The 22376-nt window shown below is 42.5% G+C and overlaps 2 protein-coding genes across 4 annotated transcripts; one reads left to right on the forward strand and one right to left on the reverse strand.

Moving 5' to 3' along the window:
- Positions 1-1848: 1848 nt before the first annotated feature.
- Positions 1849-7023, reverse strand: RPL9 (ribosomal protein L9). The gene is made up of 8 exons (XM_062642421.1): positions 6911-7023; positions 6780-6826; positions 6582-6697; positions 5632-5727; positions 5178-5310; positions 3683-3763; positions 3141-3259; positions 1849-1964 (listed from the first exon to the last, which is right to left on the reverse strand). Exons 2-7 carry the CDS (start codon positions 6823-6825, stop codon positions 3153-3155), a joined length of 579 nt encoding a protein of 192 aa, XP_062498405.1. The 5' UTR covers position 6826; positions 6911-7023; the 3' UTR covers positions 1849-1964; positions 3141-3152.
- Positions 7024-7321: 298 nt separating this feature from the next.
- On the forward strand, positions 7322-18055 carry LIAS (lipoic acid synthetase). 3 transcript variants are annotated; one of them, XM_062642418.1, is made up of 11 exons: positions 7327-7504; positions 8468-8640; positions 9367-9460; positions 10179-10259; positions 10469-10625; positions 11452-11509; positions 12610-12738; positions 13357-13502; positions 15247-15317; positions 16069-16180; positions 17074-18055. In XM_062642418.1, exons 1-11 carry the CDS (start codon positions 7424-7426, stop codon positions 17124-17126), a joined length of 1155 nt encoding a protein of 384 aa, XP_062498402.1. In that variant the 5' UTR covers positions 7327-7423; the 3' UTR covers positions 17127-18055. The 3 variants fall into 3 exon arrangements, with proteins under 3 accessions (XP_062498403.1, XP_062498402.1, XP_062498404.1); XM_062642419.1 differs by lacking the exon at positions 16069-16180 and having other exon boundaries at positions 7322-7504; XM_062642420.1 differs by lacking the exon at positions 8468-8640 and having other exon boundaries at positions 7366-7504.
- Positions 18056-22376: the final 4321 nt, after the last annotated feature.

Raw genomic sequence — 22376 nt, forward strand, 5'->3', positions numbered from 1 at the left:
TAGATCTGGTCAACTGCCAGTGCAAGCCATAGGTGGGCTAAAACCATGAGTTTATTGCTATGGCTGCATTAAGCAAAAGCTACCAACCTAAGCATAATGTTCTTAAAGGGTAAACGAACCTCTCTCACATAAGACTTTTCAGGGATGAAACCCAGAGGTTTCCCTAGGTCTGGTTTTGGTCATCTCAAAATGAGCCCAACCCATTTTTCCCTGTGAACTGCACCATAATTCAAAATTCACATTGGCCTTTTCAGACCACTTCCAAGGCAGGTACCACACACCTCTGTAGAGGGGTAGTGAAGCTGCGCCAGAAACTCAAAGAGACGCAAGAATTGGTTATCAGTTGAATTCCCACTGCCTTCCTCTGCCTCATAACCTTCTTTTCCAGTGGCCAGTACCATTTTCAAGACACAATGCAACCCCCAACCAGCTCCCACTAGAAGCTAGTTACCTCAGTCTTATGGTTCCCAGAAGACATGGACATACTTCATGCTGTACCCCAGCACCTCTGAAGAGATGAGGCACGTAAACACACTGCCTTTTGCAACTGCATCTGAACATGCAAGATAGCATCAAACGGAAGGTAAATGACTATGATGATAAAGTAAACAATGATGTAAATGATAGTATTACAGCCACTTCGCAACAGGCTACTAGGGGCTTTGTGGAAGTGCTACTTTGAGGACAGATGACTGAACTGACTGACCCCCAAACTCCCAATACTTGCCTCAATCTTGAGTTTCAGTTCATAAATGTAGAAGATTATTTCTCCACTATATTTCAGATGCTTGTCAACATCACAGAAGGTTCACTAATTCAAAAGTTAAGTACTAATATAACAATGAGGCACTCTACTGGCACAGAACAGCACAGTTGTTAGAAGACATCACCCAAAGACACTGACTAGATCAGCCTGAAGCTGAGAATTATTAAAAGCAGTAAATGTAAGAATTTTAGATGCAATTACACTTTTTGATAGATTAATAATTTGAAATCTGAACCTACTACCAGAAAGTCTGCAGGTGATACAATGTTTTATTAACATTTGGGTTTGGTTTTTGTCCCCTTCTCAGCATCCTACATTGACAGGAAAACTCTTCAATTTCCAAATGAGCCCACAGAATTTTAGAAGACTCCTTTAGCATTTCCATTTATCAAACTCTGCAGAATCACACAAGTGGGTGCTTTGGGAAATTGTGTGAATTTTAGGCACACCTAGGTGCTTTCCTCAATAGTAAGCTTTAGCTACTAGTTGCCAAGTAGGTTTCTGCACCATCCCAGCATTTTGTGTGAACCTTTTTTTCAAAATGGAATTCAACAAGTAACAACGTAGATTCTACTGTGGCACAAAAATCACACAACACTCCAATTACGTGTTGCTACACAAGACCAGTAACCAAGAAATAAACAGAGCTCTATCCCCAAGATGACCCAGGTGGCGAAACTCAGCACTAAGCTCTGCCTGCACTCTGATGTCAAGCACTTGGTTTCCTTAGCTGAGCAAAATGCTAAGGCATCGTATTTTCATACTACTTCTTGTATTCTGTATCAATTTAAATGGCCTTATAAACCTTGTTCTACTGATCCCAGTTTTGGTTTTTATCTACTTCAGATTGTCATCTCAAGGCTGAACTCCCCTCCGGAAATTGTACAGGGAAATCATTTTTGCAGGCTGAGGCTCTGAAATGATATGAAAGAACTCTAGTTCCCTTCTGTGAGAACAAAGCTTTCGTTATTTCTTAAAGCTCTGATTTAAAACTACCCCTTCCTGATTTTACACTGTGGGTCCACACTTGTAGTTCTTGGCAGAAAAGAAAAAGAAAGAAGAAAAAGAGAGAGGCCAGGATATGAAATACATTATATTTTATTAAACCTCTCACGGTGCTTGAGTTTTGGATCAGATTCTTCAAGATGGCACTTCCTGATACAATGTCTCATGGTGGTTTGTTTCAGGATCCAGGTAACTGCAAACAAAAAAGTTCAGAGATTTTAGCTTTAGGTTTTAGCACTGCAAATGTGAAAGTTTATAGATATGACAATTTACCCGATACATTTTAATGCAAGACAGACACTAACGGCTCAAAGCATTTGCTGAAGTTTATTCAGAGATTACTTAAAGATGCTTTCAAACACAACAGCTCCTGACTGTTTAGCAAGCAGGTAACAAGCTGTTCTATCATTTGAGGAACTCAGAACAGCACTAAAAATAATCTTTTTAGTAGCTTGCAAGTGTTAAAAAAGTTTATGCAATGCCCTTCCTCTGCATCTTCTGTCACAAGCTCAGGTTCAGAAGGCACACACTGATTTGAAAGTCAGCCTGTCTCGTTCTGCACCATGTACGAAACCACAGGTAGCTGAAATGTATCAAACTCCTTCAGCAGTTGAAATTCTTAAGCTATCCCTAACCCCTTGTACTCATCTTCAGTAACAAATATACACCCACAGTGTAAATAATCCTGAACTGACCTTTGTTTACAAGGATTTATACACAAACCACACAGAAGACCTTTACAAGTAAATTACTCACTGAACACTGTTTTTAGTGAAGGCAGTATCCAACCAGGAGGAATACGAGCCTAAGAAAGTCTGCTCTGTAAACAGCTGTAAACCCATTTGTCATGCTGAGTTTAAATTCTCAGGCCCCATCATAACGAGCATTTACAGCACAGAATACAGTTGTCTGGAGCCAGGTATTTCTCCATCCAGTAGCATAATGCCAAGTTGATCACAGAATCAGATTACCGAATGGTTTGAGTTGGAAGGGACCTTAAAGATCACCCCACTCCCTGCCACAGGAAGCGGTATCTTCCACTAGACCAGGCTGCTCAAAGCCTCATCCAGCCTGGCCATGAACACTACCAGGAACAGGGCAGCCACAGCTTCTCCGGGCGGCCCGTGCCAGTGCCTCACCAACCTCACAGTAAAGAGCACCCCATGACAAGAGATGGAAAGCTGCCAACAGAAGACCTAGCAAAATTTACATTTATAAAACTGCTTATGATGCCCTTTACAAGCACAACAGCACCCCTCCTGGGAACCCACTTAACCCCAGCTTTGTGAAGCAGATAAACCTTGGCAAGTCCCCAGGTCAAGTAACTATTTCTACAAAGATGTACAAACTGTGTCAAAATGATACCAACCTATTAAGAGTTTTACTCATCTGCCTGCTGTACTGTTCCTTTCTCGGAGACATAGATACCATCCAAGAATTTCCTGATATCCTTGTTCTTGACTGTAGTGGCTTGCTGGATCAGGGCAGCTGCAGACAAAGCAAGAGCATGTGCACAAAGCAAGAGGTCAACGTCAACTCATTTGTTTGCTCTCCAGTATTTCAACTAATGTATGAAACTGCCATCTGGAGAAAGGAATTACAAACCTGAAATCCTGTCAAGTCTAATGACAACATGACACATTGCACTCAACCTGTCTCAGCTGTAACTGAGGGCAGTGACAGTTTACTACTGCACACCTGTACAACTGAAAAGCTGAAGAGTTTGGTACCAAAAAAGCCATCAAGATTGACTCAAAAAATCCCAAAAGTTTCGGTGGACTTGAAGCAATTACAATGAATACAATTCTGAGCTGTCGTTTACCTCAAGGTTTAAGAAAGATATTTTGCTGACATCTTCAGATAAAAGCAGCCACATCATTGTATCTTCCCATCCCATCTACTGTCACAAACCTGAATTGGAGACCAATTCAATGTCATTCCCTTCAAGGATCAGCTCATCTTTTTGGGCTTGAGATACTGCACAGGAAACACCTACAGAAAGGAAAATGCACAATCCATATTATTGGTAAGGGCATTAAGTGTACTAAAGAAACAATATTTGTGTCCTGTCCCAGCTTAGAGCTCTAGAGAGCAGTATGCTACGCAATAATTAGCTTCTGTGATTTTGTTAAGAGTCCCCCAAATCCCTTCCAGGGTTGCCCTCCCTCACAGTTTCAGAACTCAAAAGATCAGTGCAATTCATGCTCAGGACTGAAATCAACTACTTGATATCCCTAGTTAAATGTTACCACAACCCAGCATTAATCACCAACACTGCATACAGGCCAGAGATCTTGCCAGCACGGCCTCACCAGCTAGGTGGTGCCATCTGCCACATGCTCATGGTCAGGAAGACAGAATTGGAGTAATCCCATCAAAAGTCATTTAAAAAAGCCCTGCCTCTGACATGTCAAGCATCACGTTTATACCAGCAACACTACAAATACTCACAAGAAGTAAACACTCGGACATTCAAGCATCTAACAGGAAACTTTCATTTGTGAGGAAAATAATACAAGTTTTTATAGTTTAATCTATTTGGTCAATAGATGTTAGCTTTTACACCAGGATTTGCTAGGATTTTACTGCCTTTGAAGTAAAAGCTGACTTAAAAAAGATCAACTACAATAGCCAACCCACCTCAATACCCCACAGTAAATCAAAGCCACTGTAACTCCACACTGTATCTACCAGTGTTTCTGGACAAGTCTGATGCTTTCACCTAAAGCCACCCCAAAACACATTAAATATCCTTAACCATGCCTTCACCAGAAGTGGAACTACTAAAAAAAAAAAACGGTTATGGGAAGTCTTCCCTACAGCCTTAAGGTAACCATGTTTGTGACATGTTTTGTCTTCCCCTTTCAGAAGTTTAACAAGCTCTATCACACACCTACTCTGTCAGGTATTTTGCTAAAACTGCTAGTATGCAAGACACAAAACCAACAGATGAGATAACAGTTTTGCATACATGCTCCCAGGCAATCAGGAAATTCAAAGTACATCATCACTTGAAAGACCAAAAACATCATGTGGTGTGAAACTAATTCATGTGCAATATTTAAAACAGAAACACATCTAAAATTAAGCACCAACTATAAACGCTGAAGAGATCTCACAAAAATGAAAGTAAACACTGCGCTCCCTGCAACTCATATGAGAGTAACTAGCTCTGAATTAGTTATTAACTACTAAGTAACTCTCATTACTAAAAATAAATTACTAAAACATTAATAATGTATCTGAACAGTGGTTAAAAGTATCATCACAAGATTACATAAATTCGGACAGGCAAACACTGTTTCAATAGTCACTCACATCACCTGTTAACCAGCAGCAGTACCCAAAGAACGCAGCTGAGAAACCCCAGTTATAAACAAGAATGTGCATCTCCAGCTCTGCTCACCTGGCCTCATGCGCACTCTGCGGATGTACTTCTCTCCCAGGAAGTTCCGGATTTCCACAAGGGAGCCGTTATCCTGTATAACCACGTTGATGGGAAAGTGAGCATACACCGATCTCATCTTGTAACGAAAGCCCTGTGGTAAGAGACATTATCAGATATTGAAACAGTACATGACCAAAAGGTAACACAGATGCATCGAGGTTACTGGAGAAATCCAACCCCGAGGTATAAGGAAAATAGTTTCCTAACAAGGGCAAGACATGGAGCCCAAGACACATTCCTGCCTTCTTCCACCCACAGAACTTGTCTGACAGCAAGCGCAAGACAACAAAAGTAAAAATGAGAGAAAGCTCCATCCTGGATGCTTGGAAAAGCTCTCACTAAAGCGAGAAGCTGTTTATTGTTGTGAGTAACAAAAGTGACAGGAGTTACACCGTTTCAAAAGAAAACTTACCAGCGTGACACCCTTTATCATGTTTTGTACATGACTGCAAATTGTGCGAACTGTTGCCAGTTCCTTTCTGTTACCCCACCACTTGTCCACACGTAGCTGGGTTAAAAAAAAAAAAAAAAAAGCATTAACAAAGCTTTCAGCTGCACTTCAGAACTACGCCCAAAACGTTTATGTGACAAACCAGAAGTGAAAAGTTCAGATAAACTACTTACAAACACACCTAACAAAAGCACAGAAGGATTTTGTTTGACAGATCACTGAAGGCTCACCTAGCTCAGGTCTTCCAAATTCTAACCCCCAGATGCAAGAGAAACATTTCTTATTAATGAAACACGAGGAAAAAAAAAATATCTTCAAAGCAGCTGGGGCAATCTGACATCTTCAGCTGAGGGATGTGTTAACGAATCCTAAATTCCAAAAATCAGTCTCCTATGTGTATCAACATTTAAACGGAACACTGTGTGTGGGCTCAGTGTTTTAATGACATACTAGATGCTTGTGAAAAAGTAGCTGAAATCAGCCACTCCTCCTCTTTTTGTGTAGTTTTTAAGACCACACAAAAATATCATGCAGTTATTCAGAAAACATCCTGATGAAACCTGACAATTCTGGAAGTTAAATGTGCACATTTAGTTTTATCTAGCTAAAACTAACCCATTTATAAAACAATACATATAATGATCAACCCCTTTCCAAATAACTGTCTGTAACTATAAAGGAAATCAAACAATAAATTGACTCCAACACCACAGAACTGCAAGACTCCCATGGTGCCCAAGGGGGCCCCATGAGATGAGCCTCTTTCAGAAAACAGTGAAATAAGGGAAAAATTACAAGCCATACTTTGCAACTTAACATTTCAGTTCAACCTCCTACACGACTGAGGAGTTAAGGTAAGCGTAAAACTGCCCTCCCTCTCTGAGCAGGAAAACGACCTATGCAGCACTCACCTTCTTGTGCTTCTTTCCCAGGAGAGACAGCTCCACATTGATGTGGTTAAAATCCCTCTTCAGGGTTCCTCTGGGGCCCTTGACAATGACTGTCCGGCCCTTCAGCGACACACTGACTGGAAAGCACAGGCAGACACGCGTTACCCGGCTGCGGGGCCAGCACCACAACACGCCTTTCGACCGCACACGTACACGTACCTTGATCGGGGATGTCAACGGTCTGGTTGCTGAGAATGGTCTTCATTCTGCAAAGGACAACCGTAAAGTGCTGCACACCCTCAGGACAAGGCCCCTCCTCCGCGCCCTTCCCGCTTCTCCGCCGCACGTACCCGGGAACGCTCAACTACGAAGCGCCCAGCCCCGGCCCCACCCGCTCTGAGCCGCCACGGGGCCGAGCTCCGCTCCCAACACGGGCACATCCCGCCCAGGCCCCAGAGGAGCGGCGGCCTCAGCATTCAGCTGAACGGCGGGGGCTAGCCCAGCTCCGGAACAGGGGATGGCGCGTTCCAGGGGCCTCCCTCCCGCAGGGCTGGGGACAAGACGCGCCGGGAAGCTGCCCGTGCTGGGGTGGTGCGCCCTGGGGCTGCCCGCGGCCGGTGGCCCCGGATGGCGTCGGATGGCGCCGCCGACCCCTCCTCACCTCGCAGCTGGCAGCGCGGAAAGAGGCAGCGCTTGACGTCATCACGTTCTTGTAGGCGCTCCCGGCCTCCTGACGCCATCACGTTAAGGTTGTCGTCCAAGAGGCAAGAGTAGCCGAAGCTCGATGAGCCGACTGAGGCTGGCAGGCGGCGTGGCAGAGCGCCGAGAGGATCGATCGGACTGGTATCTTCGCGGTCTCCGCCATGTCGCTGCTGCCGCGGGGCCGCTGCTGCGAGGCTGCCGCCACGGTCGCCCGGCGGCTGCTGGTGGGGACCCGGGCACGGGTGAGTCAGCGGCGCGCCAGGGCCGTGTGCTCCGGGGGGACTGCTGCACGGAGCGACGACGAGCCAGCCTCCGGGGCGGGGAGAGGAGCAGCACCCGGGACGGCGTCCCGGTGGGAAAGCATGGCGCTAATACCTTAGCTCATCTCTTGATGCGTGCGGGATGCCCTGCTGGGCCGTGGCAGCGGAGCTTCTCCGCGGGCAGAGCCGCAGGCAGCGCTGTCACCACACCGCTCCGGCGCTGCAGGGACGTGAGGCGGCCAGAGAGCGGTTGGGCCCGGGCATACACCAAGACGCTCAGAGCACACACAGAGGCACTCGGGAAACTGAGCCATGATCCCGTCTGCTTCTAATCCAGCTTCTGAGAACCGACTTCTGCTATGGTTCCGTCAAAATCAGTTACTGATTGGGCAGCGCACAGATAATCATCTCGGCGTCTTGTTTTTGAGCTCTGAAATCGCAGATTAGTCCAAACGGTGTTATATCCAAAACCTATGTAACTTAGTTTGATGTTGACAGGATGAGGGGTGATGGTTTTAAACTGAAAGAGGGGAGAGGGGCTGGATGTGAGGAAAAAGATCTTTACAATGAGGGTGGTGAGGCACTGTCACGGGTTGCCCAAAGAAGTGGTGGATGCACCATCCCTGGAGGCATGCAAGGCCAGGCTAGATGTGGTGCTGGACAACCTGGTCTCGTTGAAGATGCCCCTGTTCATTGCAGGAGGGTTGGACCACATGAGCTTTGAGGGTCCCTTCCAAACCAAACTGTTCTATGATTCTCTATTTTGGAAGAGATCATGCTCAGCATCTGTTTCACATGACTTAAAATTAAGAAGAGAATTATATGTTTAACTTAAAGTCAATTGGGAAAATGCTGTGTACATTACCACCAGAAGCACAACTAGTTACTTAGTATATATTTCCAGTACATTTGTAATTTAATAAATCACAGTGTTGCTTCTTTTAGGTGTCTGGGAGCCATGTGTGTAACCAGTACACAACATCAGGTTCTTTGACAGAGGAAAAAAGAGAGTTTCTGCAAAGTGGACCAGACTTGCAAGACTTTGTATCTGGAGATCTGTCAGACAAGAGTGCATGGGCCGAGTATAAAGGCAACTTAAAGCGTCAGAAAGGAGAAAGGTAACTGTAATTTTAAACAAATGTAGTTGCTTCCATGCATTGTCTTGCATGTTTACTATTTGCTGCAAAATGTGTGTCACTAAATATTGTCACAGTGGCTTGCAAATGTCATGATTTTTCAAGAAAGAACAAACATGTTATTAACTTCAAATGCATAACAAAACATGAAGACAGGGTGGTATTTTCTCACTTGAGTGCCTGTGCTGTGGCCTGTATTAAATTACAAATATACATCAGTAGGTATGTGTACCCTACTTGGTGTTGAAAAAATATTATTGATGCAGTAAAACAAAAAATGAAGACTAAATTGAAAAATCATAGAATCACAGAATGGTTTATGTTGAAAGGAACCTTAAAGATCACCTAGTTCCAACCCCCTTGCCATGGGCAGGGACACCTTCCACTAGACCAGGTAGACGTTGACGGCTGCATTAATTATTTTAGTCTCCAGTGTGGCACTGTTAAATTCCACCAGTACAGGTGACAGTTTTAAACCTTCCAATGACAACAAACTCCTACTCTTGAATGTTGGGATGATGATCAATACAGAAGAGAGAAAGCTGTTATGACCATGAATGATGTTAATATTGGGGTTTGAGGTGCGTCAGTGTTTAAGGAACCTTTCCTAGTTGGGATCTGTAACAAATTAAAGTGGATCTATGAAATTAAAGGAAGCTTACCATGTAAATACTTTATTAATCTTTATGTTTCCTTGATGTTATTCAGGCTGCGACTCCCTCCATGGCTGAAAACAGAGATTCCCATGGGAAAGAACTACAATAAACTAAAGAATACCTTGAGAAGTTTAAATCTCCATACGGTAAATCTAGTGCCAACCAAGTTTTCATGTAGAAATAAGGAATTTTTTACAGATACAAAATTATTTCCATGTGGAGGACAGGTAGAAATGATGTTTTGCATGATCTTCAAGACTGAAACCAAGCCCAGTGCTGATCCTTTTTTCTGGCTGTGAATTTTACCCATAAAGGATGAAGACAGATCCATAGAGTATTTAGTGGTTTTCCTCCTATGGTTTTAAATACTATTGTTTACTATTTGCATCACCAGAGGGATCACATGATTCTATGTGTTGACTGGTTTTAGTGGAAACACATACAGTTTCAGAGTTACAGACATGCTTTGTATAAAAAGAAATTCTGGAAATTTATTTCATTCAATATACCTTCTAGATGCTAAAAAATGGTGGGTATAAAATGCATGGAGAGCTTTTTTCCTTTTTTTTTCAGAGTAAGATCAATGTTAATGACAATCTGTGATAATTAATAAGGCAGTTACACGGTGGAGGAGTTTTTGGGGTTGTGAAGTAGAGGAAAAGAATGATAATGGATGTCACGAAACTCTTCCCGTCTCTTTTACTGACTTTTTAAAGAACAGCATGTAACTCTCTTAATCTTCACATTTATCACAGAAGGAATTATGTTTTCTTTGTAAGCTACTGTTGATATTGGTTGATAATATAATAATAATTTTCAATAATACAGAAAAAAGACAGGTACTTTACTGTCTTTTACCTTTAGGTATGTGAAGAAGCACGTTGTCCCAACATTGGTGAATGCTGGGGAGGTGGTGAATACGCTACAGCTACAGCTACTATTATGGTAAGTCATTAACCATTTCTTAAGTATTCTATTAATGTTTGGGCTGTTGTAGCATATTGTTGGATCTCTACTGTAGTGGAGCAGGGTTCTAACAAGAAATTTAGAGTAAATCACCAACCTAGTTGTTTTGCTTAGTACTGGTTTCTGTTCCTCAGCTGAACAGTAGTGATGTGTACAATATAAAGGTAGGAACGTCTTTCCCATTTCAGCTGATGGGTGACACATGCACTAGAGGTTGCAGATTTTGTTCAGTGAAGACAGCAAAAAATCCACCTCCTCTGGATCCGGAGGAGCCTTACAACACAGCAAAGGCCATAGCTGAGTGGGGCTTGGACTACGTTGTCTTGACGTCTGTGGACAGGGACGGTTAGTATCTTGTCTCTCATCTCTTCAGTCTAAGCTCGCATATGCATTACATGGGGTAAACACAGACCTCACTAAACATCATTCAGCACTATTGTTAAGGATTGCTGTTGTAAAGGAGTCAACAGTGCTGAAACTTTGGAAAGTTTCTACATATTCTTAGCATTTCTTTATGTCTGGAAAAATATAACAGAAGTTATACTGTTATTAAACATCAAGAATATTTAGAATATACTAAATATTTTTTTTTCCAAAATACATACCTATACACTGTGTTCTGTTACTTGATTACCAAAAAAAAAACCCACCCACATACAATACCATTCCAGAACTTCCTTCTAAAAACTAAACCCAGAATACATTACACAAAACAAATCTGACAGTTGTCTTTTTCTAACATTGTAGTAGCCATATAAGAATGCAAAACCATTATGAAGACTGTTGAGGGTGGTGGTGTGTCTAACAGCTTCTAAGTGGCTTATGACAGAAGAACAATAATATATGTATATATATTTAATTTTTGTAGAACTGTTTCTCAGACCAAAACCATAAATAGATAAAGCCATTTTGTGCTCAGTGAAACCTAAAGACAGGTTCATTGGGAGTAAACATTTAACTGCTGCCCTAGATGAGCACAGTTTGACTTTGTGCAGAGCAAGATTTCGTAGAATATCCATTGTAAGCCTTTGGCAAAAGAGGTGAGAGAAGACTGGGGTTTGAATTCTTCGTTATTCTGCATTTAAATGTGAATCTTTACAGTTTTGGTGGTTTTGCTAATAAGTAAATACTTTGAACAGGAAGGTTAACTGAATAATTGAAATGCTTCTAGATATGCCTGACGGTGGAGCAGAACACTTTGCAAAGACTGTCTCTCATCTGAAAGAAAGGTATATCATTAATCTCTTACTGTTATTGTTAAAACGTTAGAGTGTGGTATTGCATATAGGCCAGAAATGCCTTTAGCTGGATTATTCCAGGGGCCATGCAAATACAGAAGTCTGCCTTTAGTCTGTCTGTGACCCCTTTTTTTGTTTGGTGGTTGGGGTTTTTTTGGTTTTGTTTTGGTTTTTTGGTTTGTTTTTTTTTTTCCTGTTTTTCGTCTTTCTTATATAATGCCCACAGAGTATTTTGAATTTAGATACAATTCCAATTTATCCCAGGCTTGTTTAAAGCTAAGCACTGGATTGTTTGAAGAGGCAGCTGGTTTACCAGGAAATGAGCACATACTTTCGGGGTGTGTTCACTCTTGAAGCTTGGGGCTCAGAGTGGATTTAGGTAACAGTGACACACATGACAGAAGAAGTCAGGTTTCTCTGCCAACAGTGGTCAGTGCTTTGTATTTCCTCACAGTAACTGTTTCTGTGATTGTACCTCCCTGCTCTCCTTGCTTTTCAGCCTTCACTCTGCATCCATGGACGCCCTGTACCCCAGTTCATAGCACGCTTGTCTACCAGCAGATTTAATTCATATGAGCTCATTTCAGTCCTTTTCCAGTATATCCTGGGAGCCGAAAGGCTCCTGCAGTCTTCCCACCTGTCTTTTTGAGCTGACATCTGGTTCCTGGACACAGATGAGATGCCAGGGCAATAACGCTGTGTCTTGCCCCAGTAGGCAGGCTTATAGCTTTTCTGTGTTTTAGAGCTCTGATATTTAAGCTCAAGTTAACCCACAACAAATGCACATGAAAAAACATGTATAATTAGTGAATGCGGTCATTTAAGAGCCTCGGAATCGCTTTTATGCTTATTATTTGGCTTACTTTCTATTTCAGCTGACACAGTAAAATCAGGAATTGTCTTGTTTTGTTTGAATTGTAGTACAAGTATTTGCAGAAATATTTTGGTTTAGAATTGTATCCTGAATTAACTTCCCTTAGTACCTGTGCTGATCAGAGCATCATTTACATTTGGGTTTTTGCTGTGTTGAGATCTTTAGAACAGTGATGCAGACCCCCCAGGTGTGTGCTCTTTTTGCCTCTGCTTTCCAGGAATTCAAAGATCCTGGTAGAATGCCTCACTCCCGATTTTCGGGGGGATCTGCAGGCTGTAGAGAAGGTAGCGCTGTCGGGGCTGGACGTGTACGCTCACAACGTGGAGACAGTGCCGGCGTTACAGAGGTGAGCAGCGGCAGTGTCTAGAAGCGCGAGCAGACGCGGTGCTTTGTGGCAGACCCGTGTGTGAAGGGGGCAGTCGGGGCCATGTATCCATAGCGGCGTTAAGGCCGCACTGAGCTGCGGCTGCCGTGCCGGGCCGGGCCGGGCCGGGCCAGGACAGGACGGGACATGACAGGACAGGCCGCGGCCCGAGCCCTGAGGCGCGGGGTGAAATGGCGCGGGGGGCGCCGCCAGCCGGGCCCGCTCCCAGGCTGCCCCGCGCGCCGCGCCGCCGCCGTGCCCGCCGCCCGCCGGCAGAGGGCGCCCGCGCCCCGCCCCGGGGCGGTCCTCGGGCGGTGTCGCCGTGTCGTGTCGTGTGTCGTGTCGTGTCGTGTCGTGTGTCGTGTCGTGTGGTGTGTGTTCCGGCGCCGCGCTGCCGGGGGGAGCCGCGCCTCGGCTCGCCCGCGTCCTCCCCGCCGCCCCTCCGGGGGCTCGGTGTGGATACTTGCACTGGGGGTCAAACCGCAGAGCGGCACCCTCCAAGTTGCCGTTTTCAGTTGGTAGAAGGTAGCAGGACGCTCCTCTCTCGCCATCTCTAACTTCTGTGACCCTTTTCCCCGCTCGCGCTGACACTGCGAAAAGGAAGGTCCGTGATCCCCGAGCCAGCTTTGAGCAGTCCCTACGTGTGCTGAAGCACGCCAAAGAGGTCCAGCCCCGCGTCATCACTAAAACCTCCATTATGCTGGGGCTAGGTGAGGCAGATGAACAAGTATATTCCACGATGAAATGTAAGTTGGTGTTGAAACACGTGCCAGAATTCACAAGTATGAATTTTATTGTCCTGGAAAACAATTGTAAGCATCTTTGCCTCAACGTGAAAAGCAGCTTGCACCTGCTGGTGCAGGAGACATGTTCTAGGCTTTACTAGGGAAAAAAAAACAAACACAAGTTTCATGACTATCTCAATATTGAAGTTTCATGTTCAGTGACTTTTGTTAAGAAAAATGGAACTTCTGAAATGTTTTGCCTTCATATGGCTTTCAGATGCAATTTAACAGGTAGATCCAGCTTGACTTGATTTCAGTGGAAATTATAACTCATTTTGTGTGACTATATTGACATTCTTATCTTTGCAATACTTAAATAATGGGCTTGCAACATAGTTGCCTTATTGTGCATTGTTTTTAGAAACAGCAGGCCTGATTGTTTAAAATAATTTGTTTCATCTTACTTAGCACAAAACCAGTTATTATCCTTGGAGCTGTAGCATGTTGTTATGTTTCCATGTAAATGTATTTTTAAGAGGAGAAAATTTCACAGCAATAACTGAATGCAATGTGTTTGTAAGAAGAAGCAGTTTATAAATCCTCTGGTATTTCTCCCCTATCCTGGAAGAATGTCTATCCAGTACTTTGTGTACAACAACCCATAGTTGGAATGCAGTGATAGCATCTAGATTTTCTGCAGCTGTCCCAAAATACAGACCATAAAATTACAGTTCCTGATTTTTCCTTTCTTCCTGCCTAGTATTTCCTAGCCACAAGAATATGAAATTTCAGATTCAGTGCCATTTGTTTTCAGGCCACATTTATGGCTGTATTTGGAGACAAACTCGTATCTGCACCATTCATTCAGTTACTCTGCTTTTGTTCCCCCTCCATCCCCTGGGTATGGGTTAAAGAACATGTAAATGTGCTGAGACTGAACCAGTTGCTTTACAGAACTGTATCAATCTAAACAGAGGTGCTAGGGCAACAGTGAGTATAATGCCGTGGTCAAAACACTGTCTTTTTCTTCCTGTTTGATGTGGGGCAACCACTCCAAGTAGCCAGAAAATAAATGGAGATGTTTGTGCAAAATGTGACTCCTCAGCTATCCCTTTGTTCAGAATACCCCTCTAGCTGCAGTGAACATGGTTGTTTGGGCGAGCTGACTATAAAGAGGCTGGGTTTCCCTCTGTAAGCAACTACCTGAAGACATGTGCAGTAGTATATACTGACATTTTAGCAGACAAAGTTTGAGATTCTGCAGGCATCAAACTAGTGTACATCCCAAGTGTGTAAAACTGGCTAAAGATGTTTGTGATGTCCCCTGGTGTATAGCTCTTTAGAACTGTCCATATCTTTGTGGCATCAGGTCTCTTGAAACAGTGTAGAAGTGCCAACTGTATGTGCATGCATCCATTTTTTTGTGAAATGAAGGCTGTGACCTAAAGACACAATGCGAATCAGTAAGATAAAAAAAGATGAGAGCATGTCACCTCTGCAGTGAGGCACATGACTGCAGTGAGTGCAGCACAACACTGTTCTCTCTGGCTTTTGACTGGGAAGCTCCGGTCTTGCAGCAACATCAGGGTGAGGTGTGCGGCTGCTGCTCATCAAGGCTGCAGGTTCCCTTCACTGCAGAGCAGAATGTAACCCCTGCAGGCTGCTGCAGCCTGACCTTTGTTCACACTTGGAAGGAGGCTCTTTTCTAATTGCTGACAGGCCCTTGTGATCCTTCTGCCACTAACAGGGAATTCTCTTTTTCCAGTGTTGCGGGAAGCAGATGTGGATTGTTTGACCCTAGGACAGTACATGCAACCAACAAAACGTCACTTAAAGGTAAAAATGCCTTTAATTTCCAGACAGTGTTATGGCCTGCACCGTGCACACTCCTTCTAAACTGAGGGTTGGTATGCATCCTTACCTTAACTGCCCTTCCTTGTTTAACCTGATCTTCATTTATTATGGACTCCTCACTAAAAATTACCTCAGCCATCTAATCTCTTCCATCTTCTGCAGACTGCCCACTGCTACTTTCTGCTCTTAGCTGGGGAGATAGCTGGAGCTGAGGCATGATTCTCGAAAACAAAGAGTATCAGTGTATGTCTCAAATGTAATGCTTCAGGCAGGCTCCCCTTCACAGCCTCATAGGCTCTCCCTTAGTGGTCCTGCTTGAGCTAGGGAAATAAACCATTTTCTCCTTCTGTCCTCTGTCTGGAGCTTGTGTCTCTGTTCAGGTACTGTGTTTCACTGAAACATCTGTCAGTGAAGAGATTTGTAGGACTATTGCGCTTCTTTTACTTGGACAGAAAAAGGTTTGCTCAAAAGGACTGCTCAAAAACAGAGTGAGGAAAATGATAAAGCAACGACTAGAAATTAAACTTCATAAACTTTTCAGCTAAATTTGAAAAGCAAATAAAATGCATTCTGCTGGTAGAAAGCAGAGAAAATTCAGTTTGTGGCTTGCCTGCCAAAGTTCTGGAGTGTAAGATTTTGAACTTGCCATGTAACTGTGTTTAATTTCACTACATGCTAGCTGTAGCCATGTCCTTGCATTCATACCTGATCAAAATGAATTCTTTTCAATCAGGTTGAGGAGTACATAACTCCTGAAAAATTTAAGTACTGGGAAAAAATAGGAAATGATCTTGGATTCCATTACACTGCTAGTGGGCCGTTAGTGCGCTCCTCCTACAAAGCAGGTAATTACTGACAAGCATGAGATTCTTTAGCACATAACGTTTTATTCTATGAAGTTGAAATGGTGAAGTACTATGTGCAAAGCTCACTTTTTTTTTTTTTTAATTATTTATGTTTCCTGTCTTCCATAGGTCACCTGCATGCATCAGTATGACACTGTCTGGTAGTTGTACAATTGCTGCTGCTTAAGTTAGTTTTTTGCAAACTAGTTTGTGCTATAATTGATGTGTGAGGCAGGATAAAGAGTACCAGTTTGGAAGTTTTCCTTTATATTCTGCCTCTTGGATGCTTCAGGCTTTAATGGGGCCCTTTGCTGTTTGTGATGTGTTGCTCTAGGCAGAATTTATTTACAGTGCTTAGAAATAATTAGACATGCTTATGGGAGTATCTTTCTGACAAAGCACTAGGTGTTAAGTAACAGCTGATATGTAGGCCCAACATCCTGCTTTTCCTTAAGAAGAGAGTGGAGAAGACTCATCTGGGGCACCTTTACTTCTCAGACAGCTTTAATGCCAGCTCAAATATGAGCTTATAGCAGGTTTCACTATAAGTTGCTGATACTTTATGAAATTGGAATTAATTTTTAATGGATTCAGTTTGCCACTGCCTGTTGGAAAACACAATACAGCAGAGATACTTCATCAAATTGAACACAAGGAAAACCAGCATTTAGAGGTGGAGGGGCTGGTTGTTGGGTTACAGGTTTTGGTGGTTTTTTTTTTACATCCCTGCTATATGTATTGAAAGTGCTGTTGTACAGAACTGAGTTACTATAAAATATTGGTAAGAACAATTACCTTGTAGAATAGAATACTCACATTACCAAAAAATGTGTATTGTTTTATTTCATTGAAATATCTACAAATCATTTTGGTGCTTTTTTGCCTTTTAATAGGTGAATTCTTCTTGAAGAACTTGGTAGAAAAAAGAAAGACAAAAGCCATTTGAAGATACGAATGAACCTATTTAAAGCAGCCAGTTTAGAGGATCCTCTTTTCAGCCCATAATTACGCTCCGTTCCAGAAATGCAGAAGACCAGATGGTGGATGCATGAATAAACTTACTATCTTTCCAGAACACACTTCTCTCACCAAAGCACTTCACATTATTTTACCTCATTCCTTCTGGCAAGGCTACAACTACATAGTACGTGTAGCGTTCAGCAGAAGGTCAGAAGATAGAACTGTGTGATAGGACTGTGACTGATTTTGCAAGAGTGATGGAAATGAGGTGGAAGAAATGTAAATTGAAAAAAAATAATACTGCTTTAAGTAAACAGGTTTGATACCACCATCAGAATTGCTGCTGTTTATACTTGTGAAGGTGCTAATAGTAATGTGAAAGGTACTGGTATTTTGGTGTATCTTACTGTTGGGTAACATGAGCTTGTAAGGGCTCTGGGAACTAGAGGAGTTCTAAAGAAAGCTTGTGTGCATGACAAAGGACCAGATTAGGGCTGTTTGAGCTACCCTGAAAAGATGTGTAATAGACCTTAAAGAGATGGTATCTCTTATCCCCATATTAAGAAAACGAGATGTACCATTCTCATAGCTCATAAGAAAAGCACTTTTCAGGTGCTTGCATGTCTTAAAAGCATGAGCCTTGGTAAACACAAGGCATCAAGTTGAAAGAAATCAACAGCCCTCTGTGGCAAGACAACTAACCTTGTGTAGATACCACAGAATTGAAACCACATGGAAACCGAGTTGCCATAACAGCATAAATATAGCCACCCCTGGCTTGGGTGCGTGACCGTAACAGACTCCACTGAGTTGCACAGGTGCTGCTTTGGTATGGGTCTGTAGGACTGCTGCTATTCTGTACCATGCTTCTGTGCCATAGGTATTGTCCGTCATTAAAGGAGAGTTAAAAACCCAGTCTGAGGGTGTGGTGCTGTGTTTGAGGGGTCTGGTGACCTGCCCCCTTGAGACAGAGTCTGGCTGTTAAAGCTGAACTGTGTCATGGATAAAATGTGAAACCTACGAAGCTCAAGCAGAAATAAAGCCATGGCTCGTGGTACAGTAGCAACTGCAAACTCTTCTCTACACACTCATGATAGTTCAAAGTGCATCTCTGCCTAATAATTCTCAGTTGTTTGCTGTGGCCACGAGATACCATTTTGAACTGGCTTCAGCTCTATCTTCATGAAGTTATTTGGGAAACATGCCAGCAATTTACTGTCTGGCCCCAAACTCTCATCATGCAGGTAATCCTAGGGCTGGCTGTGGTAAGTTACTGTAACTAAACTAACTGTAGCCTGTATGAAGGAAAGTGAGTGGACCTTCCACCCACCCCCTGCTCAGCAAAATGTTAGAAGGAAAATAGCTTATCGGCTTTTAGTATAGAAAAGAGACTCAATATTGTCATGAACAACAAAAACCAGATGATATGACTGGGCCAGTGATGTACAGCTGACTTCACAAAATGAATTACAGCAATAGTAAAGCATTATGAAGACAAGTAGCCTTGAGCTAGAAGAAATGTACTAATTAAACAGTGTAAATTATGGGAAGAGAAACCTGAGCCATGAGGAATGGGGCAGGGGGGAGAACAAAGAAAGGAGTCTCACTAGCTGTACTTTGTAAAGGCAGAGAGAAAGGCAAGGCTGCTTTTTTAATAAATAAGTAAAAGTTTGGAACCAGTCATGCTTTGAGCAAAAAATGCCCTGCTTCAACTGAAGTAACCTGAATAACAGAGCCATGGAAGGTTATCAACTATGGTATGGGAATTCACTGCTCCCTCCACCACAGCAGGCAGGGAGGGAGGGGTGGGTGCAACAATAATCCCAGGATACCCACGTTTTAACATCTGTCAGCCTTTATTATAGGTCCTACTATAAATGCTTGCTTTGGCTTGCTTACAGAGCAGATTTAACAGAGTATTAGTGTAGCTTTTGCCAAGTTACTGCTCTTTCAGCATATCAACGCCAGAAATACAGGAAAAATAAAGGAGTTCTGAGCCATACAGCTATTATCAAACATAACACAGTAATTATCCATGATTTCTTTACAGTGAGAGAAACAATGCTTCTGGAAATACAGTCCAGTGTTACTTCATCTTAGAATTATCTTATACATTGATCTTAGGCTTTTACACAACTGCCAGCTGGTACCAAGTTTCAGAAGCTACATAAGCTATTTTTCTAACTGCATGTTTTGCTGTGGTTTCTAAGGAAAGCAGCCACATTTTGACTTCATAAACTAGAGGGGTGCTTTGTTTAAAAGAACATTTGAGGACAAGCCCTGAAGTTCTTCTCCTAGTTAAGAAATCCTGCTTTTACAACCATCTTCCTTTGCTATCGCCCCTTCAGTTTTTCCACAACTCCATGTTAAAGCACTAACGTCTCACAGAACTCCTGGTTATAAATTCAGCACAGGTTTCATGACTATCTCATTTTTGTTTCCGATTAAGTTTCATGTTTAGTGGCATACAAAAAGAAAATGTCAATCACATTATTCTGTCAGTTTGTTTAACAAAGCAGCCATAAAATGTTTTAAGAAACATTAATCTTCCTTGCAATCAGAAAAACATCAAATTGAGTTCTGGGAATATGATTTCAATTTGACACAGTGCTTTAAAAGAAGGAACAGCCTTTTTTAGCATCACTGCATCAATCCACTACACCATATGAAGCTTAATTAAATGTTACGCAACTAAAGAACCGCATCTTCAGTGGCTTCAAGTCTTCAGGTCAAATCAAAAGCTAGGGTTCATTTAAGAATAGTTTTAATTTTTTTTCCTGCTTGATCAGTAATATTGGTGTCCCCTTCATTTAAAAGGATGTCAAGTACTTATGCCTTACTACAACATGCAGCAACCTACTGCAGATGTGCAGCTTGTAATGGAAATTCAGTTTGTAATGGAAATTCTTAGCTTGTAATGGAAAAAGTAATGAGAACCAACTCCAGTATTCCTAAATCAGACAGATAATCTGTTTCATTTCCCTGCATTATTTTACAGTTCATTTTAAACTTTACCTGTTGGGCAAGACTATAGCACAAGAACTTCAGCTGACAGAGAGAAGTGTAAACTTGTTGGCCAGTATAAAAATCTCACCACTGACCACTCCTATACTAGTGTTGGTCAAAAATGCATGTCTTCTATTCATGTGCAATATTCTTGGCAACATGTACGTGGCCCCAGACTAGTTTTACTTTCACAGACACACAAGTAAAACAGTACATCTTGCCTGGCATTTACAATTAGTCAATTTGGCAAGACTTTGGTAGGACTTAATTAACACAGTCTGTATCATACTATTTACAGGCTTGTATTAAAGCTGGATTTGCTTTGTATTCCCATTTTTACAGTGAAAAAAAAAATTAGTGCTGCTGTGGGATTGCATTTTATTAAGAACCCCATAAAAAATAATTTCAGAGCACAGGAGCCCATTACACAATTCTCATCAAGAATTACCTGCTGTGAGATCCTATAGACAAAGGCTCAATAGCATTAGACCCCATCTCTATGTGCACTACTCAAGCCTTCAAAGCAGGCATAAAAGTCACCTCCACTTACTTCCCTGGCAACTGTACCCTGAAGAGGATGGCTTATGATTTATAGTGCTACAAAAGCTTCTGGAGCTCTCTCTTTCGGCCTGTGGTAAGGTTCTCTTGCATATGCAAGGTAAGTACTGCTGTATCCCAAAGGCATGCTCTACTGTTAAACTGTTCAGACTGAATTCATTCCACAAACCCAGTGGTGAACTGAAAGAATGCAGTCACCAAGAAACTAAATAAGCTGACTGAGAAGGTAAGGGAAGGGCCAGTACCAGTTTTACCCCTTGTTGCCCTTCAGAAAGGATCTGTTGCTCCCCCCTTTCCTAAAAGGGTTAGTGATCCCACTAGCACGAACTTGCCGAGTGTTTCTAACTTAAGCCACAAGTTACTATCTGGGCTTTGACTAAGTCTGCAGGAGAAACAGGGCAGGAATAGGAGTATAGAGCCTAGCTCCTCCATCTCCTGATGCCTCAGGAAAACTGACCAGCCTTGCACATTCCTAATAGGAGCAATGTTTCAAACAAGAGCTTAGCAGCTCATCCATCTACTTCAAAACCATGAGGACAGCTCCCATTCAGAAGCACCACTATTGCAGCTGTGTGCATTTCTGAAATACATCCCAATTTCCTGGAGCCTCTACTCACCCTCCCTCTTAAGATGAGCCCTGAAGCAGTGCTGTGCTACCCTGAACACAATTCAGGAGAAGAGATCCTTTGAGCAGAACCTGGCAGTACCGCAAGGACAGGTGACAGGCCTCCCCTCTCAGGTGCTGCAGGGGCAGAGGTAGCTCAGGAGGATGCCCACCTGCAAGGACAGGGCGATCTACCAGTTGGATTGCAATGCTTACAAATACTACAACTGTATCACAGAGTTGTCCCTGCTCTGCAGGTGTTGTATGAAAGCAGCTTATGAATCAGGAAGATATGCATGATGAAAGATGACATCTTTGATTTTAAGCCCCCGCAATTCCCACTCACTTTGAGTGGCTTCTGATGTGCTCCTCATAGAAAGATGGGACAAAAAGCCTGAGGCATATTTGCTCAAAGTGCTGAGTGATCACTGCATAGCAAGTCCCTGTGTGGACACCATTAACATGCAGAATCTGAAAGCACCTGGTTCAAAGATACAGCAATTTCAGTCAGATAACACTGTTTTGAGTAACAATTTCAGTAGATAATACAAGCTCCTTAAATCTTCAAATATCTGTCCTAAAGCTTAAATTGTAACTACATTTCTGTGGGTAAATAGTTTAATAGTACTCATTATGAAGACAACACTGATCTTGTGCTCTGTTTAACCATTGATACAGCATAACTGAAGGCACATCTATTGAATAAATTCAGAAGGTATTACATGACTAGCTAAAGGATAATTCTCCAACATCTCGACACTATGATTATTCAGCTAAGACATCTACGCTTTCTAGTCTGAAACCTGTTCATGGTCATCCTCTTCCATCCTCCCCTCCATTTCACAACCCCATGCAACAAGCCAAATGCAAACTCTGTCATCTCAAGTATTTTAATCTCACTGGCCAATTGAGAATAATAAAAACAAGTAGAAATAAAATAATAAGGCAAAAAAAAAAACAAACAAGATAAGATAGGAAGTATTTATTCCTGCTAATTAAATGAGGTAGCAAGCTGACTAATTTATGGGGCTGAATTTTTATTTTTCATAATTTAACAGAAGGGAATAG

The sequence above is a fragment of the Pezoporus occidentalis genome, unplaced genomic scaffold (assembly GCF_034315485.1).
Source record: "Pezoporus occidentalis ecotype Australia unplaced genomic scaffold, CSIRO_AGI_Poc_V1 ctg71, whole genome shotgun sequence".
NCBI lineage: Eukaryota > Metazoa > Chordata > Aves > Psittaciformes > Psittacidae > Pezoporus > Pezoporus occidentalis.

Excerpts from the sequence above, each read along its gene's own strand:
- RPL9 (XM_062642421.1), bottom strand. The coding sequence starts at position 6,825 with ATGAAGACCATTCTCAGCAACCAGACCGTTGACATCCCCGATCAAG. Across the intron at positions 6,698-6,779 it reads CGTTGACATCCCCGATCAAG|TCAGTGTGTCGCTGAAGGGC; the intron begins GTACGTGTACGT and ends TGTGCTTTCCAG. Across the intron at positions 5,311-5,631 it reads TGATAAAGGGTGTCACGCTG|GGCTTTCGTTACAAGATGAG; the intron begins GTAAGTTTTCTT and ends CTCTTACCACAG.
- LIAS (XM_062642418.1), top strand. The coding sequence starts at position 7,424 with ATGTCGCTGCTGCCGCGGGGCCGCTGCTGCGAGGCTGCCGCCACGGTC. Across the intron at positions 8,641-9,366 it reads AAGCGTCAGAAAGGAGAAAG|GCTGCGACTCCCTCCATGGC; the intron begins GTAACTGTAATT and ends GATGTTATTCAG. Across the intron at positions 13,503-15,246 it reads AGTATATTCCACGATGAAAT|TGTTGCGGGAAGCAGATGTG; the intron begins GTAAGTTGGTGT and ends CTCTTTTTCCAG.